At 41.5% G+C, this 24,544-nt stretch overlaps 1 protein-coding gene across 3 annotated transcripts in view; it reads left to right on the forward strand.

Moving 5' to 3' along the window:
* The window catches only part of cntfr (ciliary neurotrophic factor receptor), a 100,559-nt gene that overhangs the window by 11,640 nt on the left and 64,375 nt on the right, over positions 1-24,544 (forward strand). For 2 of the 3 annotated variants that reach the window (XM_085926160.1, XM_085926162.1), the window contains exons 2-3: positions 884-922; positions 24,277-24,358. In XM_085926160.1, coding sequence (XP_085782286.1) covers positions 24,277-24,358 — 82 coding nt within the window. In that variant the 5' untranslated portion in view covers positions 884-922. Of the gene's footprint in view, positions 1-552; positions 759-883; positions 923-24,276; positions 24,359-24,544 lie in introns of those variants that run through there. The other variant, XM_085926161.1, reaches the window with a different exon arrangement.

Here is a 24,544-nt window from a genome sequence, read left to right on the forward strand (position 1 = left end):
AAACAGACAGAATGTATGGTAACCATCCATTCATCCGTCCATCCGTCCGTCCATCCATGGACGCTGACCTCACATGTCCCCGCGCCTCCCTCCAAACAAAGCGACACCCCGGGGAATTCTCCTCGCCCAAGATGGCTGCGACTTTTGACTTTTAAACAGACTGACAGCATTTGAGGTTTTATTGAATTGGATTTATTCCCCCCTCTTAAATCTCAAATGCCCAATTTCAGGGCTCAGCCCATCTTATCCTCTTGTAGCCGCTCTAGTTACACCTCAGCTATTCTGCTATAATGGAGTTATTTTTGAATTTATATTCGGCACCAGACTGCTTCATCAAAGTTTGTGACGTGGCTGCAGCAACAGCCGTTTTACAACACGGATGATTTGGCTTGATGTGTGTTGCATGCTAAGTTACCATGAAGTGAGGCCGGGTGCACATGTGTGTGTGTGTGTGTGTGTGTGTGTGTGTGTGGCAGCAGACAGCGTGAAAAGCGTGTAATAGGCTCACCTGTCCCTGGTTGCAGACTGATGGGCAGGTGGAGAGAATGGAAGCCAGATGCAAAGAAGGAAGCAAAAAATGAATGCGGAAAGAAGACCTCACAAATGTTTCGTGCTTGCATTTTGGTTTCGACCTGATGAAAAGTCTGATGGAAACAATTGTTTATAAATAATTATTTTGGACGGGGAGGAATTTAGGATTTTAGATCCTTTCGTTGAGACTGCGCCTTGTAGTTCGGTGTACCTCAGGGTCTGATGAGGTGTGTTGGGGGAAATAATATATAACAACCATGTTAGAAATGCAAGAATAAATTCCTATTTTTCAGATTTTTAAATCGTTTATTTTTTTCTTTATATAATTTAATTGACTGTTTTTATTCAACAGGGTGAAGAGGAGGACTGCTGAAGTTTCATCTTTTCCAAGGTAATTTCTTTTTTATGTGAATATGCTCAAAAATACTAGCATTACAAAAAATAGAAAAATCTAATTAAAATAACAAAATGATAAAAATATCACATATTTTGTCTATTGATGCGATTATAAGCGCTTTGAAAAAGATTGAAGAGATTTGGAAAAAAGGGGGTAACTTTATTCATGATTAATTCAACAGCACTTTCATTGCCGTTGAACTCGAATTGGAATCAACTCAGTGTGATGCAAATGTTGCAAAATCAAGATCGTCATATGCTGATAACAGCTCAGTTCAGGGTCTCAGAGTTCATTTGATTCAGCGCTTGATCGTAAACCTCCCTAGCTCGCTCGATGCGGCCATCTCCGCCTCCATGTTAGTCGCCTATTTTCTGGTCCAAGACTTCATGTGCATATGTGTGCGCGTATGTGAGCTGGCGAGTGTTGAAAAGGATTCAGTGAAGAGGCGGCTATGGTTCCTCTATCCAGAAAATACACACACACACACACACACACACACACACATACACGCACCTGTCCACTAAATACCCAGACAGAGTGGATGCACATGTAGCAATATATCCAGATTCCACAGAGGCCAATGGCATACCTTCATAATGGCAGCTCAAGACTATAAGGTTACATACAGGGAAGTCTGGAACCGCCGAAATGCTTTGAACATTTGCGCTCGGTGTTTATTCACTTACAGGATTGCTTTAACAGATGTCATTCATTACGTTTTACAAGAATAACCGTTTTTTTTGTTTTTTTTTCTGGTCAGATTTTGTAATTGTTTGAATAAATTACAGTATGAAGTTCTTATGTAGCTACTGCAATGTAAATGATACATGGAAAATGTAATTTCCTCGGTTGACCTTATTTGGGTTCAAGTCGATTGTTAAAAACAAGGCACTCACGGTACTTTAATGTGTTTTGGTAAAGCCGTGTTTCAAAAGATAACAGCTGACCTTTTGCAAAAAAAAAATGGCATTTACCAAATTTGTGGTTCTCCGTGTTCCGCTAATGGAAATCATAGGTGAAACGTGTCGTGACTGACTTGACAACGGTAACATTAAAACGGAGACTGATGTTTTAATCGCCAAGCCTTCAGAGAAATCAAGAATTGCAGTGCAATTGGAGAATATACACAATTTAATATATCAAACTGTTTGTTTGGTCATACCAATATTCAAGTCGAGCCAAAAAAGCTTGAATATAAATAAATCCATTCATCATTATAAAATAGTTGCAGTCTGCATGTTCAGTCTCAGTTTAAACCTTTTGAAAGTTTTGGCCAATGCTGTAGTTTTGGTTTATGGCTAGTCGCGAAATGTTAGTGAGCAATAAATATGCAGCTGCACAGTGGAACAGAAACACATTTTTTTAGTTACACATTTTATTTTATATCTAGATATTTATTTTTCTGGAGCTCAGTCTAGTTTCACAGGTCACAGTCGGAAATTCCTAGATATAAAGTTAGTTGTAATAATATGAAGAATTACCTCGTGTGAACCCTTGTGGGTATTTTGGAGTTCCCAGTGAGAAATTGAATCTCCATGAAGCCAAAGCCTAACATTTCATGTGAGTGACACCCCACTTGTTGGGTGCTGGAAGATAATCTGACTAACTCAAAGAGCATTTTCCCAACGAATTCCCACTTTGCCTTCACAGACTAAATACGTTGGAAAACCGAGAACTTCTTTATGTCTTTCTGTGTGCCATTGCAGCTTTCTGATTGGCATTCTGGTCGGCAAAATGTTTTGTAGATAACTCAAAGTGTCAACTGGATGAGTTTGCGTCTCTCGCCTGTTTGTGTGTGTGAGGTCGCAAGTAATGCGAGTGCGTGCTTTGATCCCTCAGTGTCGCCATGTCACCATGATGGTCGTTACACTGTCGGGATGTGTCTCGTTCTCACCACACAATATTTTGGACAGGAATTTGTGCTATATATATTTTTTTTTATTTTTAATTTTAATTTTATATATTATATATTTTCATATATGTCCAGTGACAGTCCTTTACACTTTTTTTTTTTTTTGAGCTTGCAATGTTTCAGTCAGTATTAGTATCAGTGATTGCGACCTCTGACCTGAGCACTGTTGACATGGCGTGATAAGACAAGGCATATCATTCCAGAGGAGCAAAGTCCCGCGGATGCAGACAGACATGAGCTCACTCTCGCCCTATCTCTCTCAGCTGAACCCCGAGCTGTGTTGACAGTGTGCATGACGCCCGTGCACACTGACATGGCCAAATTAAGATCCACACCAGTCGCCATTGCCCCAACCGAGAATTGCTGACAAGGCAGTCATAAAGTGATGAATTATATGAAGCCAGCCGTAGACTTAGTTTGACGACATAGCACGTCACTCGCCTTGCACGGTTGATTCCAAATTCAACCTTTAACATTTTATTTTTACAATATGCAAATGATTTTCTTGAAAAAAAATGAATTCTACCCAAGAGCTAGAATGAAAGGTACCAATATTGACTTGCGATGTTGACATCGAACTAGCATGCCAGGTGCCGTGTTGCTGACAAGACATTGGACGCTGTGACAAGCTGTTTGCTATTCCACAGCCACGGCAGCGCGGCCAGGGTCACATTGACAAATCTAGTCTGGGGGGGGGGGGAAACCCGAGCCTATCTTCCCAACAAACATCGCTAGCGCTTGAAAGTCCGTATCCATCGACGGGGATTAGGGCGGTTGTGTGAGGTTGCCTCACCGGGCCGGCCCCGCTTGCTGTCGGGATGCGTGTGCGAATAATGTCAGTGATTGTGTGCCTTTGCGAGGCTGGCCGGGGGTAAAGCTGAGCTTGCGATGACAAAGGAGAGGAATTTAAATGAGAGAAAAAAAAAAAGAGGATCGGGCTACGTTTGCTCGGAGGATGGAAGAGGCTTTGGCACCATTGTTGTTCTTCTTTGTCATTCCGCCTTCTTTATCTCTCTTTTACAAATCTATCTTGGCTCCAACTTTACTCACCAAATGTCTTTATTTATCTCATTAATCTCATCGCCTCCCGTCTGTTTAGAGAAGTGGATGAGGATTTATTTATTTTTTTACTCTTGAGGTAAAGAGCATCCCAACCCGCGATACACTGTGGTGCGCCACTTCCCCCTCCAGAGCTACTGAATGGTAGACCACAATTTCCTCAAAGCTGTCCGGAAGTCGTTCTCAAGTGACCTCCGAGGTCCTTCCGACTCCTTAAACTGGAAGCTATCCCTCACCACAGATCCCCGGGTTCGGGGATTATTGTCATGACATGCCCCGACAACTCCAGCCACCGCTACGGCCGGCCAACCCAGCAACGGAGTCACGAAACATGACCCACTCTGACTGGATGTCCCCAGAAGTGGTCCAAGTTCTGAGATGAAACTCCTTCTGACAGTAAACCGCAAAGCAAACTCTCACAAGACATTTGTCGAAGCGAGCCGGACAATATTCGCCGGAAGTTCTCGACCTCACCGCACCAGCTCAGTTTCCTTCCCTACCACGTTTGTGTGTATTCATGTTAATGAATCCATTAAGAGTGATGCCGTACTGATTTTATTTCCCCACTCTGGCCCCGCCCCCATCTGCCATATTTGCCCTAACCATCTCCGCTTGTTTACAGTCCAGTCTCAAGTCCAACAGACTCATTGATTTCACCCTCTCTTTCTCTATTCGTCTCACGTTCTTTCTAATAAACACCCAGATGCACACATACGCACACAGACCCTCTCTCAGCAATTCTGCCACAGCCCCCACCCGTGCTTAGTAACGGCTCTAATTGCAATCAATTAGGAAACTTCAGAAGGCTGAAATAGGAGCTGTGACAAGGGGCATCCGCTGAGCTGGCAGACAGAAAGAAAGAGAGAGAGAGAGAGAGAGTGAGAGAGAGAGAATCGTGTTGGTGTGCAGGGATGAGCTAATGGTAATAATGTGATTGATGTGGCCACAGCATCTGAAAGTCACATCGTTTTTCACACCAGGTATTGATCCGTGACAGCATCCTCCTTTTAGCTCCAAAGCACAGCGGATAGGGAATGGTACTCATGCTGCCACATTTGGGGGGGGTTGGAGTACGTCAAACGGAAATGGATTTAGTCATTCTCCTGAAGGATTTGGACATAGTGCTAATCGACATATGGATAAGGCACGATTGCGGTTTGTCACGTATAGTAAAACACTGAAAATACAAAAACCCGTTGCAGCGGTATGAACTTTACAAATCTGTCACAAATGACTCATGTAAAAGTGTCATAGCTGGTGAACAAGTTTACAACCTGACCAGATAACTTGAGAATATTACATACAGTCATGCTAAGAGATAAAAAATAAAAATAAATAAATAAATTCCACGAGCAGCACATTTCATCGCGTGGAGCCGGCATGAAATAGCTTGTCAGAGTCTCACATCTCTGCAGGAACCCGCTCTGTGTTTTCATAGTGTGCAGCTACAGCGTCTACTGTAATGGAGTCGAGAGCAGCTGATCAAACATCATTCCCGACCTTCCCTATTTCTTGACTTCAATTTGTTTGCATATGCTGAACTGATTGGTCCCAAGACACAATCTCTCAGACATCTTGACTGAAATAGTCTTTTGTCGTGATACAAGAAGCTTCAATCAATGAGACGAAAGTTTTTTTTTTTCTCTCTTAGGCAAATATTATAAATAGTTTTGTTAACTGGAATCGTGCAGATCTTTACAACTTGATGTCACGGAATCATTTGGTGCAAAGCTTGTGTAAAAAAAAAAGAAAAAGAAAAAAATGGCCAATTTTTAATACGAAGCCAAGAGTGGATTTTTTTTTTTTTTAAAGGCTCACTGTATAGTCTCGGGTCTCGTGTTTATCTGTCTTTGCCTCAGGGCCTACAAACCCTTTTATCTTGTCACCCTAATGCATGCATGAATGTGTGTTTGTGTGTGTGTTTGTGTGTGAGTGAGTGTGTGTGACAAAAAGCAAATGTGTGCCAGAGAGAGTGTGCGAGATAGCAGGATAGGGAGATGGGATGATCAATATGGAGACGTCAGGAGGTCTGCTTCTACCAGGGAGAGAGGGAACAGGACACCCGGCAGTGAGTGGAGAGGAGAAAGCAATCGAGGGGAGACAGTGAGGGAAATAAGTCCATAGGAGGGGGGGGGGGTGCAACAAAAGAGGCGGGGCGGGTCATATGGGGGCTCGTTTGGGTACGGCGGCAACGTTTTGAGGATGAATAAAGAAGTGATTTCGATTCTATATCGATACTGACTCGATATTTGTCCTAATTGTGCTTCTTTGTGACTCACAGCATAGTTGGAATCAAAAGCTCCTCCTTCAACAACGGGATGAAAAAAAACAAAACAATAAATGTATTTATAACATTCGTTTTGATGCATAATTCAGACAACATAAACATCAAACGGGGAAAGAAGGCAACTTTATTCTTCTAGATCTAAAAGCTTCGACTTGACACCCATAATGAATATTTAAACTTTGATGACCTTACCTACCATATGCCAGTAAATGATTCTTCACCGCCCCCCCCGCCACAACTCTCTATTTTTATACCTTTGTCTTCGTTTCATCCTGCTCTCTTTTTTTTTTGACATTTTTTTCAATTGCTGTCACCTGAGATTTTTCATCTCTTTAATCAAGACGGAACCACTGAGACATGAGACAAGTTAGCGGACGACTGCAATCGTACGCTAATGTAAAAAAAAAAAAAAAGGAATTATTTAATTATTATTATATTTATATTATCTGTGGAAATCATGAAGTGTTGTGAGTTCACAAGAAATATGCTCTGTAGTCTTGAGGGATCAATATATTTAGAAGATTTGTTTTAACTCTCATTCAACCAAGAAAATGCTCCAAGGAAAAAAGCAAATAAAAAGAATTGTCCATGAATTACTGTATGAATAAAATAAAAATTAACATAGGATTAGCATGCTTTATAAATCATTTACATGATACATACATTGATTAGTGCTAAGAATCGGTTCAGTTTTTTTATTTTTGCTTAGTGGCCTCGGGCAGACGACTCACAGGTTGCACAAAAGCGAACAAGTGTATGTGTGTGTGTGTGTGTTGAAAGACAAAGTGAAAGTCAGATAGGGTGGGACAGTGTGTGACGGGCCATGCACGTGTGTCCTCCTGCAGCCATAATGCATTAGTGTAAGATGATCCGTCTTCTCCCTCGTGGGTCCTAACCTTGGAACGAGCGGAGAAGCAGGTTGCATAGATTTAATCTGATAAAAATACGAGCGTTGGCGGTCAACATCGTATGCATCTATTTCAGTAGTACCTTGATTTCTTTCTTTAATGCTGCACGCTTATCTCAAAGCGTAATCCCCCATTGAAATGAATGGGAATGCCGTTAATCGGTTGTGACACCCCAAAGACACCCCAACAAAATTGGGTATTTTTTGTTTGTTGATTGCAGTTTAGTAACAGGAAGATGATTTGCTAATGCTATTTGCAGTAGAAATGATGCGCCATGCCAAACTATTTATTGCATTCAGAATCCCACTGGCCAGATACTTCAACCATTATGGCAGTACTGGGGGCTAACTCAAATCAGTTTTCCAACTGAACTACTCCTGGTTGTGCTGAATGATCAAGAATAATTAGAACAAATACATGTACAATGTGAAATTGATTATTGAATGAAAATGAATTAAGGGCCCTGACAGCAATACAATATCCCTTCCAAAGCAATTACTCGTAAAGCTCATTATGAAATCATCAGGGTTTTTTTTTCCAGTAATAGTCCATTGACACACATACTTTTAATATCCTCACACTCTGCTTTGATTAACGGAACTAATGAAGATAAGCATGACTTTGATGAGGCAGGTAGAAACATCCCCTCCTGAAGATGACCCCTTGACCTCTAATATTAAGGAAATACCTGAGCGCAATAGGGTCATTGACTTACTCTTTGACTGACATTCTCTCTCCTGCGCACAAATACACACATGCACTTTTTAGCACACACTCGCACTCTCAGGGACTGAGAAGGCCTTATTATGTGAGCCAGAGGAAATGCAGACACAGCAGAGGACAGGCCACCCATTGATCCGAGTATAGACTCCTGGACTTCCCTGGCTCGGCTTTCTTTTCCTTCTCACAGCTCTCCCGCACTGTCTCCGTGTTTTTTAACTCTTTACTTTCTGTTTCGGGTTGTGTTGTCGGCGCATTTCGTGTCCTGCAACCTCCTCGTCTGGGTTATTATCGCCGTCAGCCTTCTTGAGTGCACTATTGCACTCTCTCGACACTTTGTGATACAATTTGTCTTTTTTTTTTAGTGTTATAATCTGAGCAAAGAGCAACTCTGTGTTCCTGTCTCTGTGCAACCTCTTTCACCTGAGCCTTCTGCTCTTGTCTCAAGAGGGCTTTTGTATTATCTTACAGTCTCTGGGAGCCAGAGGGAAAATGTTATCCAGTAATCAAAGTGTCCTTGAGCAAGATGTAGAGCCCAAGTTGATCCTGAAGGGCCTGGCTCGCTCCACCACGATTGGTGTTTTTTTTTTTTTGGTATTCTGAAAGAGAGGCAAGGACTGTTAAGTGATTGCGGCCTTTTTCATCTCGCATTGATGCTCGAGAAAATGGAAAGGCCAGAACAATAAAATTGTCAACAGTGCAAAAAGTCAGGACATTGTCATTTGAAAAGATGGAACCGCTAATGCTAATTCATGCTAAAACTCTTTTGTTTACATTTTAGTTGACTTTTATGCATTTCACAAGTCTGATTTATACTGGACAGAAAATTTCCAAATTGTCAACAAATCAGGACACTGTCATTTGAAAAGATGGAACCGCTAATTCTAATTTATACTTACACTCTTTGTTTACATTTTAGTTCATTTTTGTCCATTTCACAAATCTGATTTATACTGACAGAAAATGTCAAACATTTAAAGACATCTGTGTCTGCTCATATGCAACTAGAAAGACTTTATTTATAATTAGGCCAGGGAGGATAAGGAATAGTCTTTCTCTCAATAATGGTAGCGGGGGACTTTAAAGTTGATAAGAGGGGCAAAACAATTAAAGCAGGGACGATCGACCGCTGAGCGTTAAGTAGGAGAGAAGTAAGAGGAATGGCTTGTGCATCACTATCAGCCGCTAAGACCTCTGAGACTTGGGATAAAAACAAAGCTGCCTTCTGTGATGGACAAAGCAACACTCAAGTGGCAGGTGATCCTGCAAATCCTTTTCCATCCATCCATCCCTTGACTCCTGCACACATTTTCTTGCTCGGTGTTTTTCGTCCCTCGTCACCAATCTCCTTCACCTTGTCTCCAACACTCTCCAGCCACTTTGCTTTCTCTCTCCAGTTCTTTCGCTCTACCGGACGGGCTTTTATATGAACCATGTGGACCCCGCTAGTGACATGCAGACCTGAATGTGTGCGAAAGGTGCTGACACGTGTGTGTTTGTGTCTGTCTCGGAATATGTTTGCGTGTGTGTGACGGAGGTGCTGACATGTCTGATCTGATCTTGGGGTCTGGAGGTGAAGGCATGGCGACATTCTTTTTGAAAGCAGATGAGGAGGATGCAAGATGAAGGAAAAGACGAGTAAGACGGTAAACAGAAGGGATATTTTATTACCCCACAGTCAAATGAAAATGAAAGTTTGTGAAAAGACACAGGTGAGATATTAAAATATCGATCCAGTTTTACAGATTATAGTTATGGACCCCATTAAAAAAAAAACAACAACCCATAAATAAAATTATTCAAAAGTACAAGAAAACAAATTCAAATGTAATAGTAAAAAAAGAATAGTACATTATTTTTAATGCAGCGCATGTTTTGTAGATTGACATAATGAAGTGTAAATCCATCATCCAACCCGTCTTGTAGTCTGTCAAAACGTACGCGGGCATTCACCAACTCTATAAAGAAGACACCCAAGTTCATGTGAGGGGTGTCTTGTTAAAAGTGATTGATGCCTCCTGTTCTCTCAGCTGCTGAGAAGAGATGAAGGGACACAAGTGATGCAAATCAGATTGGAAGCTGCCTGCTGGCATCTGACTTCAGGATGGGTGATTAAAAACACATTATGACAAAGAAAACATCTGGTGGCACATTCAAAGCCTCCACCCAACAGTAACGTGGCGCCATATTAGCCTGGCAGAACATGCGTGCGAGATTAAAAGTGGCCCGCAAAACTCCAAATGTAGATTCAATTACACTTTTATAGCATGGCCGTAACTGAAAGCGATCTCCAAGCAATTTGTTTTAATGTCCCAGTGTTGTGTGCTGTAGTTCAAATAAGAATGAACAGTTGAAAATATATTTCATCCCCGATCTGATCCAAAGACAGGCCTAATGATGTTTATTTTTTCCCCCCCTCTCTGTTGTTCCCAAAGTAAATATTGTCTTGCCTAGTTAGTTATATAATGAGATAATTAAAATGTAAATAGTGAATGACAAACTAGGACAATTTCACTTAATAGCAAAATGCCAAAGGACAGCATCTGTTCCGGATGATGTTGTCCACATTATTTTGTCCAGACAAGTTTTAATGTGGATAACATGACATGAGATGCCTTCAAGGTTATTTCACTCAAAAGATGGAGCTCAATTTCAGGTCATGCTTCATCAGCGCCCCCCGAGCATCTCATCGCTTTAAACCCATTTTCAAAATGACAATTGGGAAGAACGTATTGGATAGCAAAGTCATAATTGGACTTTTATAGCTTTGCAAAATGAACCCAATTGTTCATCAGAGAAAATAACTTGAATCTGTCATTTCAAACCGTTTTAGTAGTCATTTGCGGGCGACCATTTTGCCCCTCGTCGTTGAAGGAAAATGATAACGTCTCCTCGGATAACAGCCAATTAGCTCAGCATTTTTCTGAATTTGGTCCCGTGACATTTGCGAGCCGACCTCTGATTGGTCGTTTACGTGACTGTGATGTCTTGAAGTCACATGTTGACTACCACGCTTGGTGGGGCGTCGCCCTAGCAACGGCTTTTGGCAGGCCGCCACGGATGTTACATAACAATTGATGAATATTTATACACATTCATGAAATGCTCACTCAGTTCCATGTTGTATAAACGTATGCGTATGGATTTGCTTCAGACCCGCACAGAGGAGCGTGTACACAAAACTCAGGCCAAGCCCGGCTCACTTCTCTAAATCCCCCAGTTGCTCTTGTGTGAATAGTTGACTTAGTTGCTAATTAGTTCGGCGCAGGACTTTTCTTCCCAGGCCCTGGGTGTGTTTTTGCGTATTTGTGTGTGTCGCTCATGCAGTGGAGGGGTTAATCCTGGCTACTTGTTGTTCTACATCGCTGCCCGCCACACCAACCCCTTCTGTCTGTCTCTCTCTCTCTCCGACTTCCTTTTATATTCAAGCTTTTCAGTTTTGACTCTTGATGCACTCGAATGCTTTTCTTTTTTGTATGCAACTTTTGTGGTAAAGTCAAAATTCAAATATATTTGAACCAAATGGAGCATTTGGAAGCAATATTAAATGATATATTGCGCAATATCATTGCACCTCATGTCAACACTACATTTCCATATCAATCTTTTCTCTCTGTGTATCCATCTGCATCTCCACCAAACGTGTTGTTGACAAATGACTAATTCTCAGTACCTCCCATGCTTAATTTGACTGAATCTCACCTCATCCCTTAACTAATCTCTCTCTCTCTCGCTTTCTCCCCCCTTCCTCTCTGCGGACTAATGAAAATCTGGAGTGTTGGTCTAATCCCCTATAGCGGTGTGCTCACAGTTTCTTTGTTGGTCAAATCTGACTAATACCCCCCCCCCCCCCCCCCCGTCTCACTCCGCAGCACAGGAGCCCTTTACCTCACGGACACACAAACACACTTATCTTAAACCAATTGTATTTACTGTTGCCTAAATATTAATTAAGGATTCACAATAGCAAGGCAGCGAATTAATTCTTGGGCAAGCAGCTAACAGGTGATTCCTTAACACCCCCCCAATGAGAACCATTTTAGATGTGCTAGAAACCTTGGAGGAAAATAATGAGCAATACTTGCCTCAAGGGATCATGTGTTACGAGTTAGGTCTAATCTTAAACGAGGCCGGAGTGAGTAGAGAGTCCTGAAAGTGTAAAAGAGACTTGCCCTTATGGGTCACTGATGGCGTATAGTGTGAACAGTTGTCTGTCTGTGATAAACATGCACCCCGTTCCAAGGTGCCGTCTGCTTTTTCCCAATTCGGCGCCAGCTCTCCGTGACCCTGAACAGGATAAGCGGCGTAGAGAAAATGGATGGAAATGGATGGACCTTGGTTATATACCCAAGGTTTCACTTTTGCAAAGGTGTGGAAAATGGCACGTTACAGTCGTTCTGGAGCATTACAATACGTCACCCCTACAGCAGCTACTTATTTAAATGTTGCGGTATAGATGACAGTGGAACATTGGTCACTTCAAGCATATTTCTCTTTTTTATCATTTTAAGAGCTGAGTCGAGTGTGTCGGACATGCAAAGCGATACTTTTCAAATTTACTTGAAGGATTATGATTGGCTGCCAAGTTGTGTGATGTCATCGGGTTATTAGCATAGCTAACAAATAGACTTCCATTATTTGAGTCAAAAAAACATTCCGTCCTTGACGTCACCGTGCGGCCGCCATTACGCTTGGATTCAATTAGATATTTAGCATCTCTTGGTGGCTCCACAGTAAATCACTGAAACCATGACCTTCCATCAGTATTGATCTGCCCTTGCCGTGGCCATTCTGTAGCAACACGCACCGAAGCAGCAGCCCGATCTTCATTTGAGCCTCGTCGTCGTCATCAGTCATCGTCGTAACTTCGTTCAGCCGCTAAGCAAGCTGACCCTCCAACTGCTCCATTACAGGGCCGGACGGTGACCTCATTTAACCTTTCTCTTCTCTCCAAAGACATATACAATGTTAACGGGCAATATCGATGTACTCTATGCCCCAATAAAACATATGCAAATGCCTTAGTCGATGTACTAAAATGGAATGGACTGTCAAAAATCTTTGCACATGATAAATACAGTGCTTTTCATTTATCGATTTTTTTTTTCTTCTTCTCCTCTATCTACCATCTTCCTGCGCTCGCTGCCGGCGTTGAAGCATCATTGACGTTAGAAAATGATGTGCTCGAGTGTGTCCGGGGGTGTTTTTGTATTGATGCAACATCGGCGTATGGATTGAAATGAGTGAATGCACATAAGCGTGCGTGTGAGAGCGAGTCGGACTGTACACAATGCTGACAGTGTTTGTAATATTTTGCAGCCATTAGAGTGCCTGTTTATGGAGACTGTGCAATAAATCAGAGCAAAACATAACCAAACAAAACTTGAGTGTTTATCCGTAAGGAATGCTGTTTTCAGCTCGAAATGCAGCTACAGACTATTCACTGTAATTGTTTTGGTTAAAAATGGAGTTGCAGCAATAAAATATAATAAAAAAAAATAGAGCTGTGAGCAGCTATAAAGTACTTGCACATAGGACAATAACACTTTAAAATAATATTCACACCCTCAAAAACAGCAACCCGTGGCGACAAACAGTCAAGCAACAAAATCAAAGTTTCAATAACTTTTCATCTTGAACATTTTTAGACAACAAAAGTTTGAAGATGATAGAAGCACCAAATTTCAAAGTAAAATTAAAATGGTAATGAAACTTTAAGAGTTAAGACAAACTTTTAAAAAAAGTTCCGTAACCCTTTATAATGTTGCCTCGTTGCTAAACATTCAATTTAGCAATCTGTTTGTTTTGATTCTACTTTTATAGATAAAATTAGACTTCCATAGTTCGAACCACTTCTCTCATGCAGAAAGTCAGCCAAAGGTGAGTTGTTGTCTTGCCAAAAGAGATTTTTAGCTTACATGCTCTCAGGCAACACTCCTGTGATTCATAAAGGCTCTGCAAGATTGTGGCGGCGTACCGTTTAGGCAAAACAGACTGTCTTGACTTTCCCCAAAACTCATAGATTGCATTTTTAAAGTAAAAACAAATATATATAGGTGAGTTTAAATCATGGTTAATGGATAAGCAGAACCTGGTCTTGTTTGCTTGCCTATTTTTGAAAAACTGCAGATAAGCCGCAGTCCTCCAGAGGTCAAAAAGCCAACAAGAGTGAGGAAATAAAACAGCAATACAGGTGTGAAGCTCAGAGCTAACTGAAGGCTCTGAAAAAAAAAAAAAAAAAAAGCTAAATATTTTCCGAATGTAAGCGCATAAACACTCCAGACTGTTAGAGGGTTTCGGGTAAAGGTGTCCCCACCTTCGGCTAAAGCTGCCATGAAATCAGACCCCCTGCTGTTTGCCTCGGGCCTTAAGCGTAAAGTGACGATAGACTTAAACAGAGAATAGGGATGGGCACGAATTCACACTTTGGCCCTGCGGGCTCAACGATTTGCTACCAAGCCTTATCGGCTCATGTGAAGAAATTACAATCCGAGTGCACTTTTCTTCTCTCCTGATTTGTGCCAATCAAGTCTCTCTTAGTCTATGAAATGTAACGATCTCGTCACATCACAAATTTCCTTCCTTCCCTCTTAAGTATTTTTATCGTTTTTTTCTTTAGTCGCCTTTTGTCTCTGGTTGGCCTCCCATGTCTTCCGCACCGAATTGCTCAGTCCCCCCCCCCCACACTCTATCTCTTTGCACACGCAAGACCCATTCAACTCGAAGCAAATCTCCAAAATGTCGTTACTGCTGCCAATTCGCAGAGAAAAGACATCCAAAAGAACCGCAATGATTAGCAACCTAGCCACTGGGAGAGGTTTTATGAGAAGATTAGGGTTTTACAGCTCAGCTATGAATCAGTGTGTTAATTCAATTATTCAAACAATAATTCACTCTACCTTCAAGCAATATGAGATTGTCAGAAAATGGCGAGACTCTCGAAAGAAATGGCCCTCTGCTCGCCTTGACGCAAGAATGGATTGAATTCCAATAAGTCACCACGGCTCTAAAAATATGAATAATACAATAATAATTTCATAAATGACCATGCATTTTTTTATTATATTATATTTATTATTATTATGATTTGTTTATTTTATTTTTTTTATCTTTTTATTTTTTTTATTTCTATACCTACCTTGGCAGAAGCAAAAAAATGTTTTGCTAAAAACCGCAGTGGACATTTCTCACGTCAGGACGTCACCGATTGCAAGACAAACTAGAACAGCCGGAGACGTATTTCGAGCACGTGGAGTCATTGCTCATTCCAACATTGCCTTCTTTAAAACAAGCTGAGTGGGGGAGCCCCTGCTCACCTTGAAAAGTGCTGAGGTTCTGTCTAATCTTTGCCTCCTTTAAAAAAAAAATTACCTCTTGTTTCAGACGTTTCAGTTCAGAGAATCAATAGATGACTGCAGCTCCAAATGTATTATCTCACTAAAGGAAGGCAGGGCGGGAGGAATGATGAAAGGGCCGAATGAGCTGGGCGAAGATGACGAAGGGATGCAGATGAAGAGTGGAGGAACTGAATGATGGGAGCTGGATGGATTGGATTGAACATTTGGAATGGGTGACTATGCAGAGGAGGGCAAATTAAAGGGCTGGGTGGAAATCCAGCAAAGGAGCTATAAATGCATCGCCAGGTAGCCATTAAGAGCTGTCAAACGTTGAATTAGGGAGGATGGAAATCAAAGAGATGGTTGGGGGTGCTAGACAAATTGAAAAGTGCCTGTAAATAAGTGTCTGAATGGAAAGAAGCTGAAAGTCAGTCGTTAAATCTCCCCAGCATTTGCACTTCGGACTATCCGATCAAATTTGGAGCGCATTTCGGAAATAATTCATCATTGTCGTTTGTTACAAAGAGGAGGAATGGCATTCTTACACTTTGCCAGTGATGACAGCCTCTCCCATTACTTTCCTTCCTCCTCGCACATTAGCTCTCACCGCTTTGTCCCGTCCCTCCTGCCATCGGCTGACATTAAGCTGACAGTTTTATCCATTTGCGGCTTACAATGAATACAACAACAAGCCTCGCCATTAAAGTCTAAATCGGTGACATTACAGGCGACTTGAAAAAATAGGAAACATGAGTCTTACTGCAAACAGCAGGTTACAAAGACTAATCTTTTTCAACATGAGTCATTGGGAAGTCGTCACTTTTTAATTCCACTCTTCTCTTAAGATGCGCCTCTCCAATGATAAAGGCAGAATCCTGTCAGGTGTTTAATTATTGTTTTGATTTTCCCTAGAGAATAAAAAAAAATAACCGCATTCTTAAGGCCAAACTTAACTCGGCTTGTAATTACCACCGAGGCCTCGGATAATTATTACTTTTCCGTAAAGTGGTGTGTTTGTCGGTGCTTATTTGTCGACATATTTTTAATTTCCTCTCCAGCGTGTACGCCGATTGTGTGAAAAGCTATTACGGGCAACCAATGTGGAAATATAATGAAACGTTTAACATGCGTAGCCTTTGGCTTTTTTTTTTTTTCCCTGCTAGCTAGCGCATTAAATTCAGTCGAAAATATTGTGAGTCGTATCTAAAAACAACTTTTGTTGTCTGTTTGCGCCAAAGGATAGAAATCCTAAAACTGAAAGGCGTCATTATAAGTAACGAAACATGTGACCTCACGTGAACTTCCGTCAATGTTAGAACACGATGGATCTTTGAGTTACATCTGTTGTTCTCAAAGTCAATCACGCATTTCACGAGATTTGGTTCCACGGGCGTGTAACACGTCCCCGACGTCTTATAAACTCCGTCAACTGTCAATCTTGGAGTTTCTTGTTTTCACATGCAAATATTTGCCATTCATGGTTTGGAGTTCACTATATTATCACTCTTTGGATCTTTTTCAAATTTCCTTCATTCATCCAGACGGAACTCTTGAGGGACTTAATAGATATTTTGCACTGCGGGAGACCCGACATTCCGACTCCCGTGTGAGTATCGGGATATGAAATGTCGAGCATCTAAAGTGATGTTACGTAAGAGTCAACACAGTTATGTAAAGACACTGCATGTGTGTATCTATTAAGTTTATTTATTTTCGATTTGACGTCGTTGAGGAAACGGTTCTTTATATGTTAGTATGTTGATTTCTGGATTCAACAGAACTATTACTTGTCTAGTAAAAAAAAAAAAAAGCCTCGTGATTGGGCAATTTCCTAAAAGGTGTTTGAATAACTAAAACTGGCTTCGACCATTTTTTGTTCCTCACAACTAAGTGATGACTGTCTCAAGAAAGGTCACATATAAAGGAGGTCCAATTTTCTACATTTCCATTTTATTTCTCAGAAAAATGTTTTTAGTTACCTGAAATGAACTTTGTCAGGAACTCGGTCATTGTCAGTGATTTTTTTTTGGGGGGGGGGGGCTTGGAATTTGGATTTTTGTTCATTATTTTGCTAACCGTATTTTTCGGAATATTTGGCACATTACCGCACAAACCAAACAAACCAGTACAGGAAATAAATCAAACTATTCAACTTCCATTTTACATACATAAAGGTTTCCTGATTATTATTATTTTTTGACTAAATGAAACGACTGAAGCAAAGCAGCCAATTTATGTCCCAATTAACCATGATAAACAACTTTAATGAAGTGTAGTGTGTTACTTTTGTGTCTTCCTCTCATTCTATTCCATCCACTGTTGTGCTTTGGGATTTATTTCATGTTGACCTTCCAAGCAGCTTTGATGTGATATTTCTCACAACGGATGCAAGGTGTGTGCACGGAGGTTGGCCAGCAGGCGTGGCGCTTGGCCATGGCTGTATAACAGATTGCTTTGCTAATGAATATTGAAAGGACGGGCCACGCTTGTACAGGTGTGTGTAGGTGTGTTTGTTTGTGCTGTATTTGTACTTTGTGTTTAGGTTACGGACAATGGGGGAAGAGAATGCTAATAGATCTGTCAAATCCTTGGCTCGACAAGAAGCGCACACACTCGGTCTCTTTGATGTCGGCTGGTTTAATTTACCTTTGAGATTCCCCATTGCTGTCTTGCATTTGTCTCCATAATTTACTTACTTTATTCTAATCTCTTCAAATTGTATGACTAATGACCTATACAAAAATAGCTAGTCATTTGAAAAAACACACAGTGACTGACTTGGGAGCTCACCATGAACAAATAAATGTGACTTCCTTCTTTCAACAATCACGCAGGTGGAGCCAATTTCAACAACTCGCCAAGAATTCCGACCCCCTGAAAATGACCCGGGGCCGACGGAAATTAAACTTTATTTGTTCGGGCCGTGTTGAGCATTTCTGTTTCTTCCCTTCATTTTTTTTTTAATTCGTTATATGATGTTATACATAATAACATCTGCGGTATCGTCGTAGCCTGGTGTGAGAGGAAGCGTTGTTATTACTTTTGTAAGGAAACAGAATCACAAGAGTTAAATCGGGTTTTCAAGTCGGATTCATTACCACGTCGATCAATAGCGGCACGATTTAAATATTCAGTTTGCTGTTTCGCCACGTCAGACGAGAAGACTAATTTAATCACTGAGAGAGAAGCACATTGAAGCTTTGTCACTGCCCCCCTGCTTAGTCACCGTTATGTCATCGTAATAACGATCCCCCCCCGAGGAAGGTTCCTCTGTCATCGGAGTTTACCGGACGACGTTGTAGAAAGAGACAAAAAGGTGGAATAACTGAAAAGCAAAAATAACCCGTGACAGATGTGAGAGCGCTTGAGGGTAGAGGGGAGGCAAAGACGATGACAGAAGGAGCCAGATACCGAGTGAGAGAGACGGACGGCTCCGGTTCAAATGTTGAATTAAAACGTCACTGACAGAGAGGGGGAAAGAAAATAGGCCGGCTGACGGCTTGCTTCGAAACCGCCAGCTAATAAACGACACGCTGCTTTTGACAAAGGCCGAGCTTCGAAAATGACATCAGTGTTGAGTCAGCAAGGTGTAGTTCTGCGAAATGGCTCTAAATTTCCCGAGCGCTCGAGTGTGACGTTAGATTCTCTCCTGTGATTGTTCAGGTGCCCGCAGCTCCTTGGTAATGTTTTGACATACAATTTATGAGTCTCATAACACGTTAGTCATCCATGAATGCTTGTAGTTATTGATTCTGATGAATGAAGTGAGCATAAGAAGCTTAAAGTGGTGATTTGCCCCAAGCAGAAAGGAAGGAATTACATCACATGGTGCACTTTATCAATTCTTCAGATTAAAGCCCATTGATCAGATCTTGGCGGCTTTAATTGAATCTTGAGGGTGTTTATTGCCAAATGTTCAATCGAGGTACTGTACTAAAAATAAAATATAAACATGAATTACATCAAGTATGGTAGAAAATCTTCCACACACACACACAACTTTGCACACACAGACCTTCAGTAGATCAAACCCGATGTGTGAGATGTCCACAAGATGTGTGTGTGTGTGCGTGGGTTTATGCCCGAGGGCCGCTCATCTTTTAAACATGCCTACATGATGCTCATTGGGATGGACTCTACACGTACAAGTAACCTTTTTACGGAAAAGAACGTAATCTCAGTCTATGCGGCTACTCCATCTGCTATATTTACCTAAATGGCTTTGCAAACACGTTGAGTCAATACGCCGTTTTTAGTTTCAATCGTTAGCTGAGAAACATTCGTGTTAGGGTCATCCAAGCGCATTTATTTAAAGGTAGGGTTGGTGGATGGATGGATGGATGGATGGATGGATGGATGGAAAGAAATGATCTATTTAATTTGAGAATCGTGACGTCCAATCAACCCAATGAGCAAATATAGGGCAATGGAAGAAAAAAAAATGGCAGCTCCTGCAGGTAAAGTCACCATTATTCAATTTGGACACGGCATAGGGCAGCAAAATGTGCGTGCTCGCGTGCGTGTGTACGTGCACCCTCCATCCTCTGCAGGCAAGTCCTCATCTCTGGTTCTGATTAACTCCCTGTAAAAACACTTCTGTTCAGAACATCACAGCCCGTACATCACACTCTCTCTCTCGCTCCTCGCACACACACACGCACACACACAAACACACACATGCTGCGCAGCTCCCGGAGGCTCCCTGTTCACAAAGGGGAGTCTACACCCATCATTCAAAGCCTTATAGGCCTTAAGAATGCTGACACACACACGTTCAATCACACGCAGACACGCACACACATCGACACACAAAGTGTTCTGTTTTCTTTGCTTTGATACACTTATAGAGTTCAGAGGTGAGAGGGCTGGAGGTAACACCGTGTTTTTCCAGAGTTTCTAACCACCTAAATCTGCTTCTAGACGCACAAGGAGGTCCAGATGGCTGGGTGGAGACAAAAACACTCTCACATGCACAAGTACACCCACTGTCATGCTCAAATGAATAATAACAACCCCAAAAAAAGAAAAAAAAAATCACATAGATGCACATCGGAGAACTACCACCTGATGCATTACCGTAACGGTATTTTTTTTTTTGACATACCGGTGTTATGAATTAGGTGTAAAGAACCGACACATGTTAAATAAAGCAACCGTGTGATGCGGGAAACCACGGCAACCACTACAACAAGTGGCGAAAGCATGCATGACGCATCATAGCGGACATTTCTGGGTCCTCCAAAATCTCAGCCATCCGAACACAGTCACGTGTGATCAGTAGATCAATTTATCACTCTGACCAAGGATCAGATTGACATTGTCTTTAGCAACCAATTACAGCCAGAAGGCCGGTGAAAAAAGGTCACCGTCATCCAAGCATCAACGCCCACCAACGGCAAATACCAACTTCGCTCGGTATTGCGTATGTTTACGCCCGCGTCTGCGAGCTGAGCCCCCCAAAATGCCAGTCGGCCTAGTTCTCCTCCCCCTTGTGGAGCAAATCCCGACATGATTGATGAGGGAATTAATGCTGCCAAGCAAAGCAAAGCATTGTGGGAATGAGGAAGTCTTATTATTCAGTAGGGGGCATGTCATTAGAGGTTCCAAAATCAACAGTATGATATTATGTGCGTGCAGATGTTTTTAAATGTGTATGTTAGGGCCCAGCGGGAATTTCTGTCAGGACGTAACAGAAGGGAAAAGGAATTATACGGGGATGTCGTTTTTTTTTTTATGGTCGGGGTTTCTGCAGTTTGTAAATATCCCGGACATATTGTCACACTAACATCTCGCCGTATTAAAGTTCAAATTGATTGACTAAAAATTTTTTTCGGACCGTATATCGGTCTTACGGGGTTATAAGGAGCACCGTGTTACTTTTCAACTTATTCAACTTCAATTTGACTGCTAATTCTTTCATGGTCTTGCAGTATTTCAGTTTAACTTCTCACTTGCCCAAAGGAAGGACAAACATGAGAAATGAGTCACTTACTCAAGTTGGATCAGTTTGAAGTAAAGAGAATAAGGACGTTGTATCTTTAGCAAAGACTTTTTATTTTTTTGATGTCAGGAAGTTTCCTTCCCCCCCCGAATCGCCGAGGTTTTTCCACTTCTGAAGGTGATGAAATAAGAATCTCTTCCCTGAAAGCATCTGGGACATTTGACTTTGTCTTAGTCTTACTTGGTTTCTGACTTGCTCAGGGAGCTTTGGATATATTCCTCTACTGCCTTTCATGGCAAAGTCGGAATTCTCTAGAAAAGGCTTCGTCATGTGAATTTCTTGGTGAGAGAAATTTCTTTTGTCTTCCCAAACACACCAAAGCCCACCTAGTGTATTTCCCACCTGGCTTTCCAATTTAAATGCAAATGATCCCAAATCGGACTCCGCAAAGACGCAGCGGCATCGAAATCATTTGATGCCGCGATGAATTATATATTTTAATTAAGCAGCCAAAAGAATCATGCCTATTCAGCCCTTTTTACCTCCAATAAGAGATGAATAAATAAATATATAGGGAAGGGATGAAACGCCCGGAAGGCAACGGGTCGTATTGAGTTTGGCCGATTGTGTCCCTAACCGCCTGTGGGCTGTCTTTATGTGGAGCAATCTGAAGCTGTCACATTTCAAAATCACATTGTTTACTGACAGCCGCTTTAAATACCCCACACAACAGTTCAAAATGGGCCGGCGCATACCGACACACACCGTTTGGATTTTGATGGGCAAACCAACAATCACGAAATGAAGAGCCGATATGGGAATTGTGATGCTCTGACAAGGGAAGCAATTTTAATTTCACCCTCTGTCATTCCCCGTGATATCATCTCTGATGAAATACATATGAGCTGCCAGTCATTCACGCATACACAACAGGCAGCCCCGGCAGCCAATCTCAATCGCACGCCATTAATGCAAACTTCACTCACAGATGGCCCACATGAATTCGGGTTATAGAATTCTGGAAATGCACTTTACAGAGTGTGAATTGAATCTTGGGAATGCACATAAAAATCGTCTGGTCGCTGTAGGAGTCTTAAAGTTGCTAGTTGCACCTGTGCGTAAGGACACCCAACAGGGTCCTTTCTGACAACTATAGGTGGTCGTCTCATTTTATCGGGGGAACAGGCAGAGATAATGACATCATCGCATCATCATGGTGAAATCTTTAGGGCGCATTATTTTATGGAACAACCCCATCACGTTCATTTTTATTTTAGCCATTAAGGTAGAGCACTAAATGCTGACTCAGCAGAAAAAAAAAATGGCTCTATTGTTAGCTTCAGGAATGTTCATTTTTATTTATTATTTATCTGTTGTATTGTTCACCGAGACAAGCGACATGCTTTCCACTTCCAAGCCTTCTTGAAACCCCCTGCTAGGGTGGTTGCTTTATCGCCGCGGTGCTAGTTGTTTTTTTTGTCAGTGTGCCCCCTATGACCCTCCACCCCAATGCCTGGTGGTGTTATTTTTCTTGGACATTTCACTAATAAACTTGACAGAGATTAAAGGACCAGGAAACAACACGTGGCACCAATAACTCAGTCGAGTCCCTCACTTCTCATATATTGGAAGTCAAAGTGTGACTGGGACTGCAACCTGGACATTTGGACTTAACACACAAAAAACACATTAGTACCTCAATTGTACCCTTTTAATGAGACCTTCATAACTTCAATGCAGACGTCTGGCCCCGGTGTATTGCTTCTTAAGTACTTGCAGCCAATCTGAGTGTTTTGTTCACTGACTTATTTGTCGCTGTTCGGCTCTGTTTTCAGACTGATTGAGTAGTCACCTTGTCAATCAATGTACAAAGCGGAATAGATTGATCTCTATGTCAGTATATATTTTTACAGTAGTGTTTAGATTTTATTGTGTTGAACTGAGTACGATTACTTGGTCGAGACTTAGACGCTATGTAGATCTGGTCACGACTTTTATAGAAGCAGGGTAACATGAAATCTGTTTAGACAAGACGTTTATTTGATCACCGTGACAAAGTACTGGCATTTGTTATGAGCAAATCAAGTTTGCGTTGAGATTGAGAGCTGATTATTGAAGACAAACAAAATGGGTGTGGTGAGAGAAGAGAAGACCGCAAATTGAGATGAGTGTTCAATATATATTTTTTCGTCAAACAAAAGTAAAATTGAAAAAGTGTGGAAAAGGAGATTGTATATTTAGAGAGGACAAAGAATGGGAGCCACAGAATAAAAAAAAAAAGCGTTAATGGGATGCGACAGCAGTTTGTTAACAGTTCAACTCCTCCATCCTAAGAACAAGGAAATTCACTTTGCTTTATACGCCTATATTTAAAATGCTCACTCTGTTCTGCACATGTGGACATGTGCTGTTTTTTTCCCAGCCAACATTCATTGGCAGGCCAAGTGAGATAATTCTTCCTCTGTAACAAATGTAAAATTCCGCGGAAAAATCGAGTGGACAAGTGTAGCTGCAAAAATGGATCTTTGACGTCTATAAGCATCAATGGTAGTGAATGAGTTAAAAATGTCAATAACTTGTCGTCTTTAATCCAGATCTACATCCATTTTTATGTTCCCCGCTCAAGTCCCCGCAAAGTTACATGAATACCTCTTGAATAATTCAATAATCATCCAAAAATATAAGCTCATAAAGCTCAGTTGTAATAAATGAAAACTATAATAGTTGCCCTCAAAGAGTCATTGCTCCTCAAGGAGGCTATGTTTGTTTATGGTGTGCTATACCTTTAAGAGCCTCTGTTCATAGCCCATCCCAGAGTGGGTGAACCCATTAGTCTGATGAACAGAGAAAGAGAAGCAAAGACAGAAACAACAATTTCAAAACCCAATTTAAGGAAACTCAACAGGGAGTTGAACAGGATTAGAAACCCCAAAAAAAGCTTTTCAAATAAGGGAGAAAAAAAAAAGGTGCAAGAAAAGGCCACCACCACTACCACAGACACCATCCCATTGAGAGGAGATAAAGACAGACAGACAGACAGGAAGCAGCTATCTCTCCATCTCCTCAATGGCGTTGTAGGCGTCCGTGTCTGTCAGTCAATCAGACGGACGCGGTGGCTAGCCACTTTGTCGTCTCTGGCAACGTGCTCTCTCGCTGATGATTTTCCTGTGTGGTGTGTCCACAGATGGCAAACCTTGTGACATCGCTGTGCTGTGTAGTTCTGGCCGCAGTGGTGGTAGCCTACGCTCAGAGACGCAGTCAGCTTGGTGAGTATACATTTTGAGCTGTTCTTTTTTTTTTTTTCTCCCCCTTCTGGCCTCAAACTCTTGCTATTGTTTTTATATCAAGTATTATTAGTTGTATTTGTGTATTTTTGTGTTTGCAACATATTACATTTGCAAATGTTACACCTGTACATTTGAAATCTTCTTGTGTAGTTTGAGTCATGTTGA

This window comes from Syngnathus leptorhynchus, chromosome 12 (assembly GCF_054491065.1).
Source record: "Syngnathus leptorhynchus isolate UIUO chromosome 12, UIUO_Slep, whole genome shotgun sequence".
Lineage (NCBI taxonomy): Eukaryota > Metazoa > Chordata > Actinopteri > Syngnathiformes > Syngnathidae > Syngnathus > Syngnathus leptorhynchus.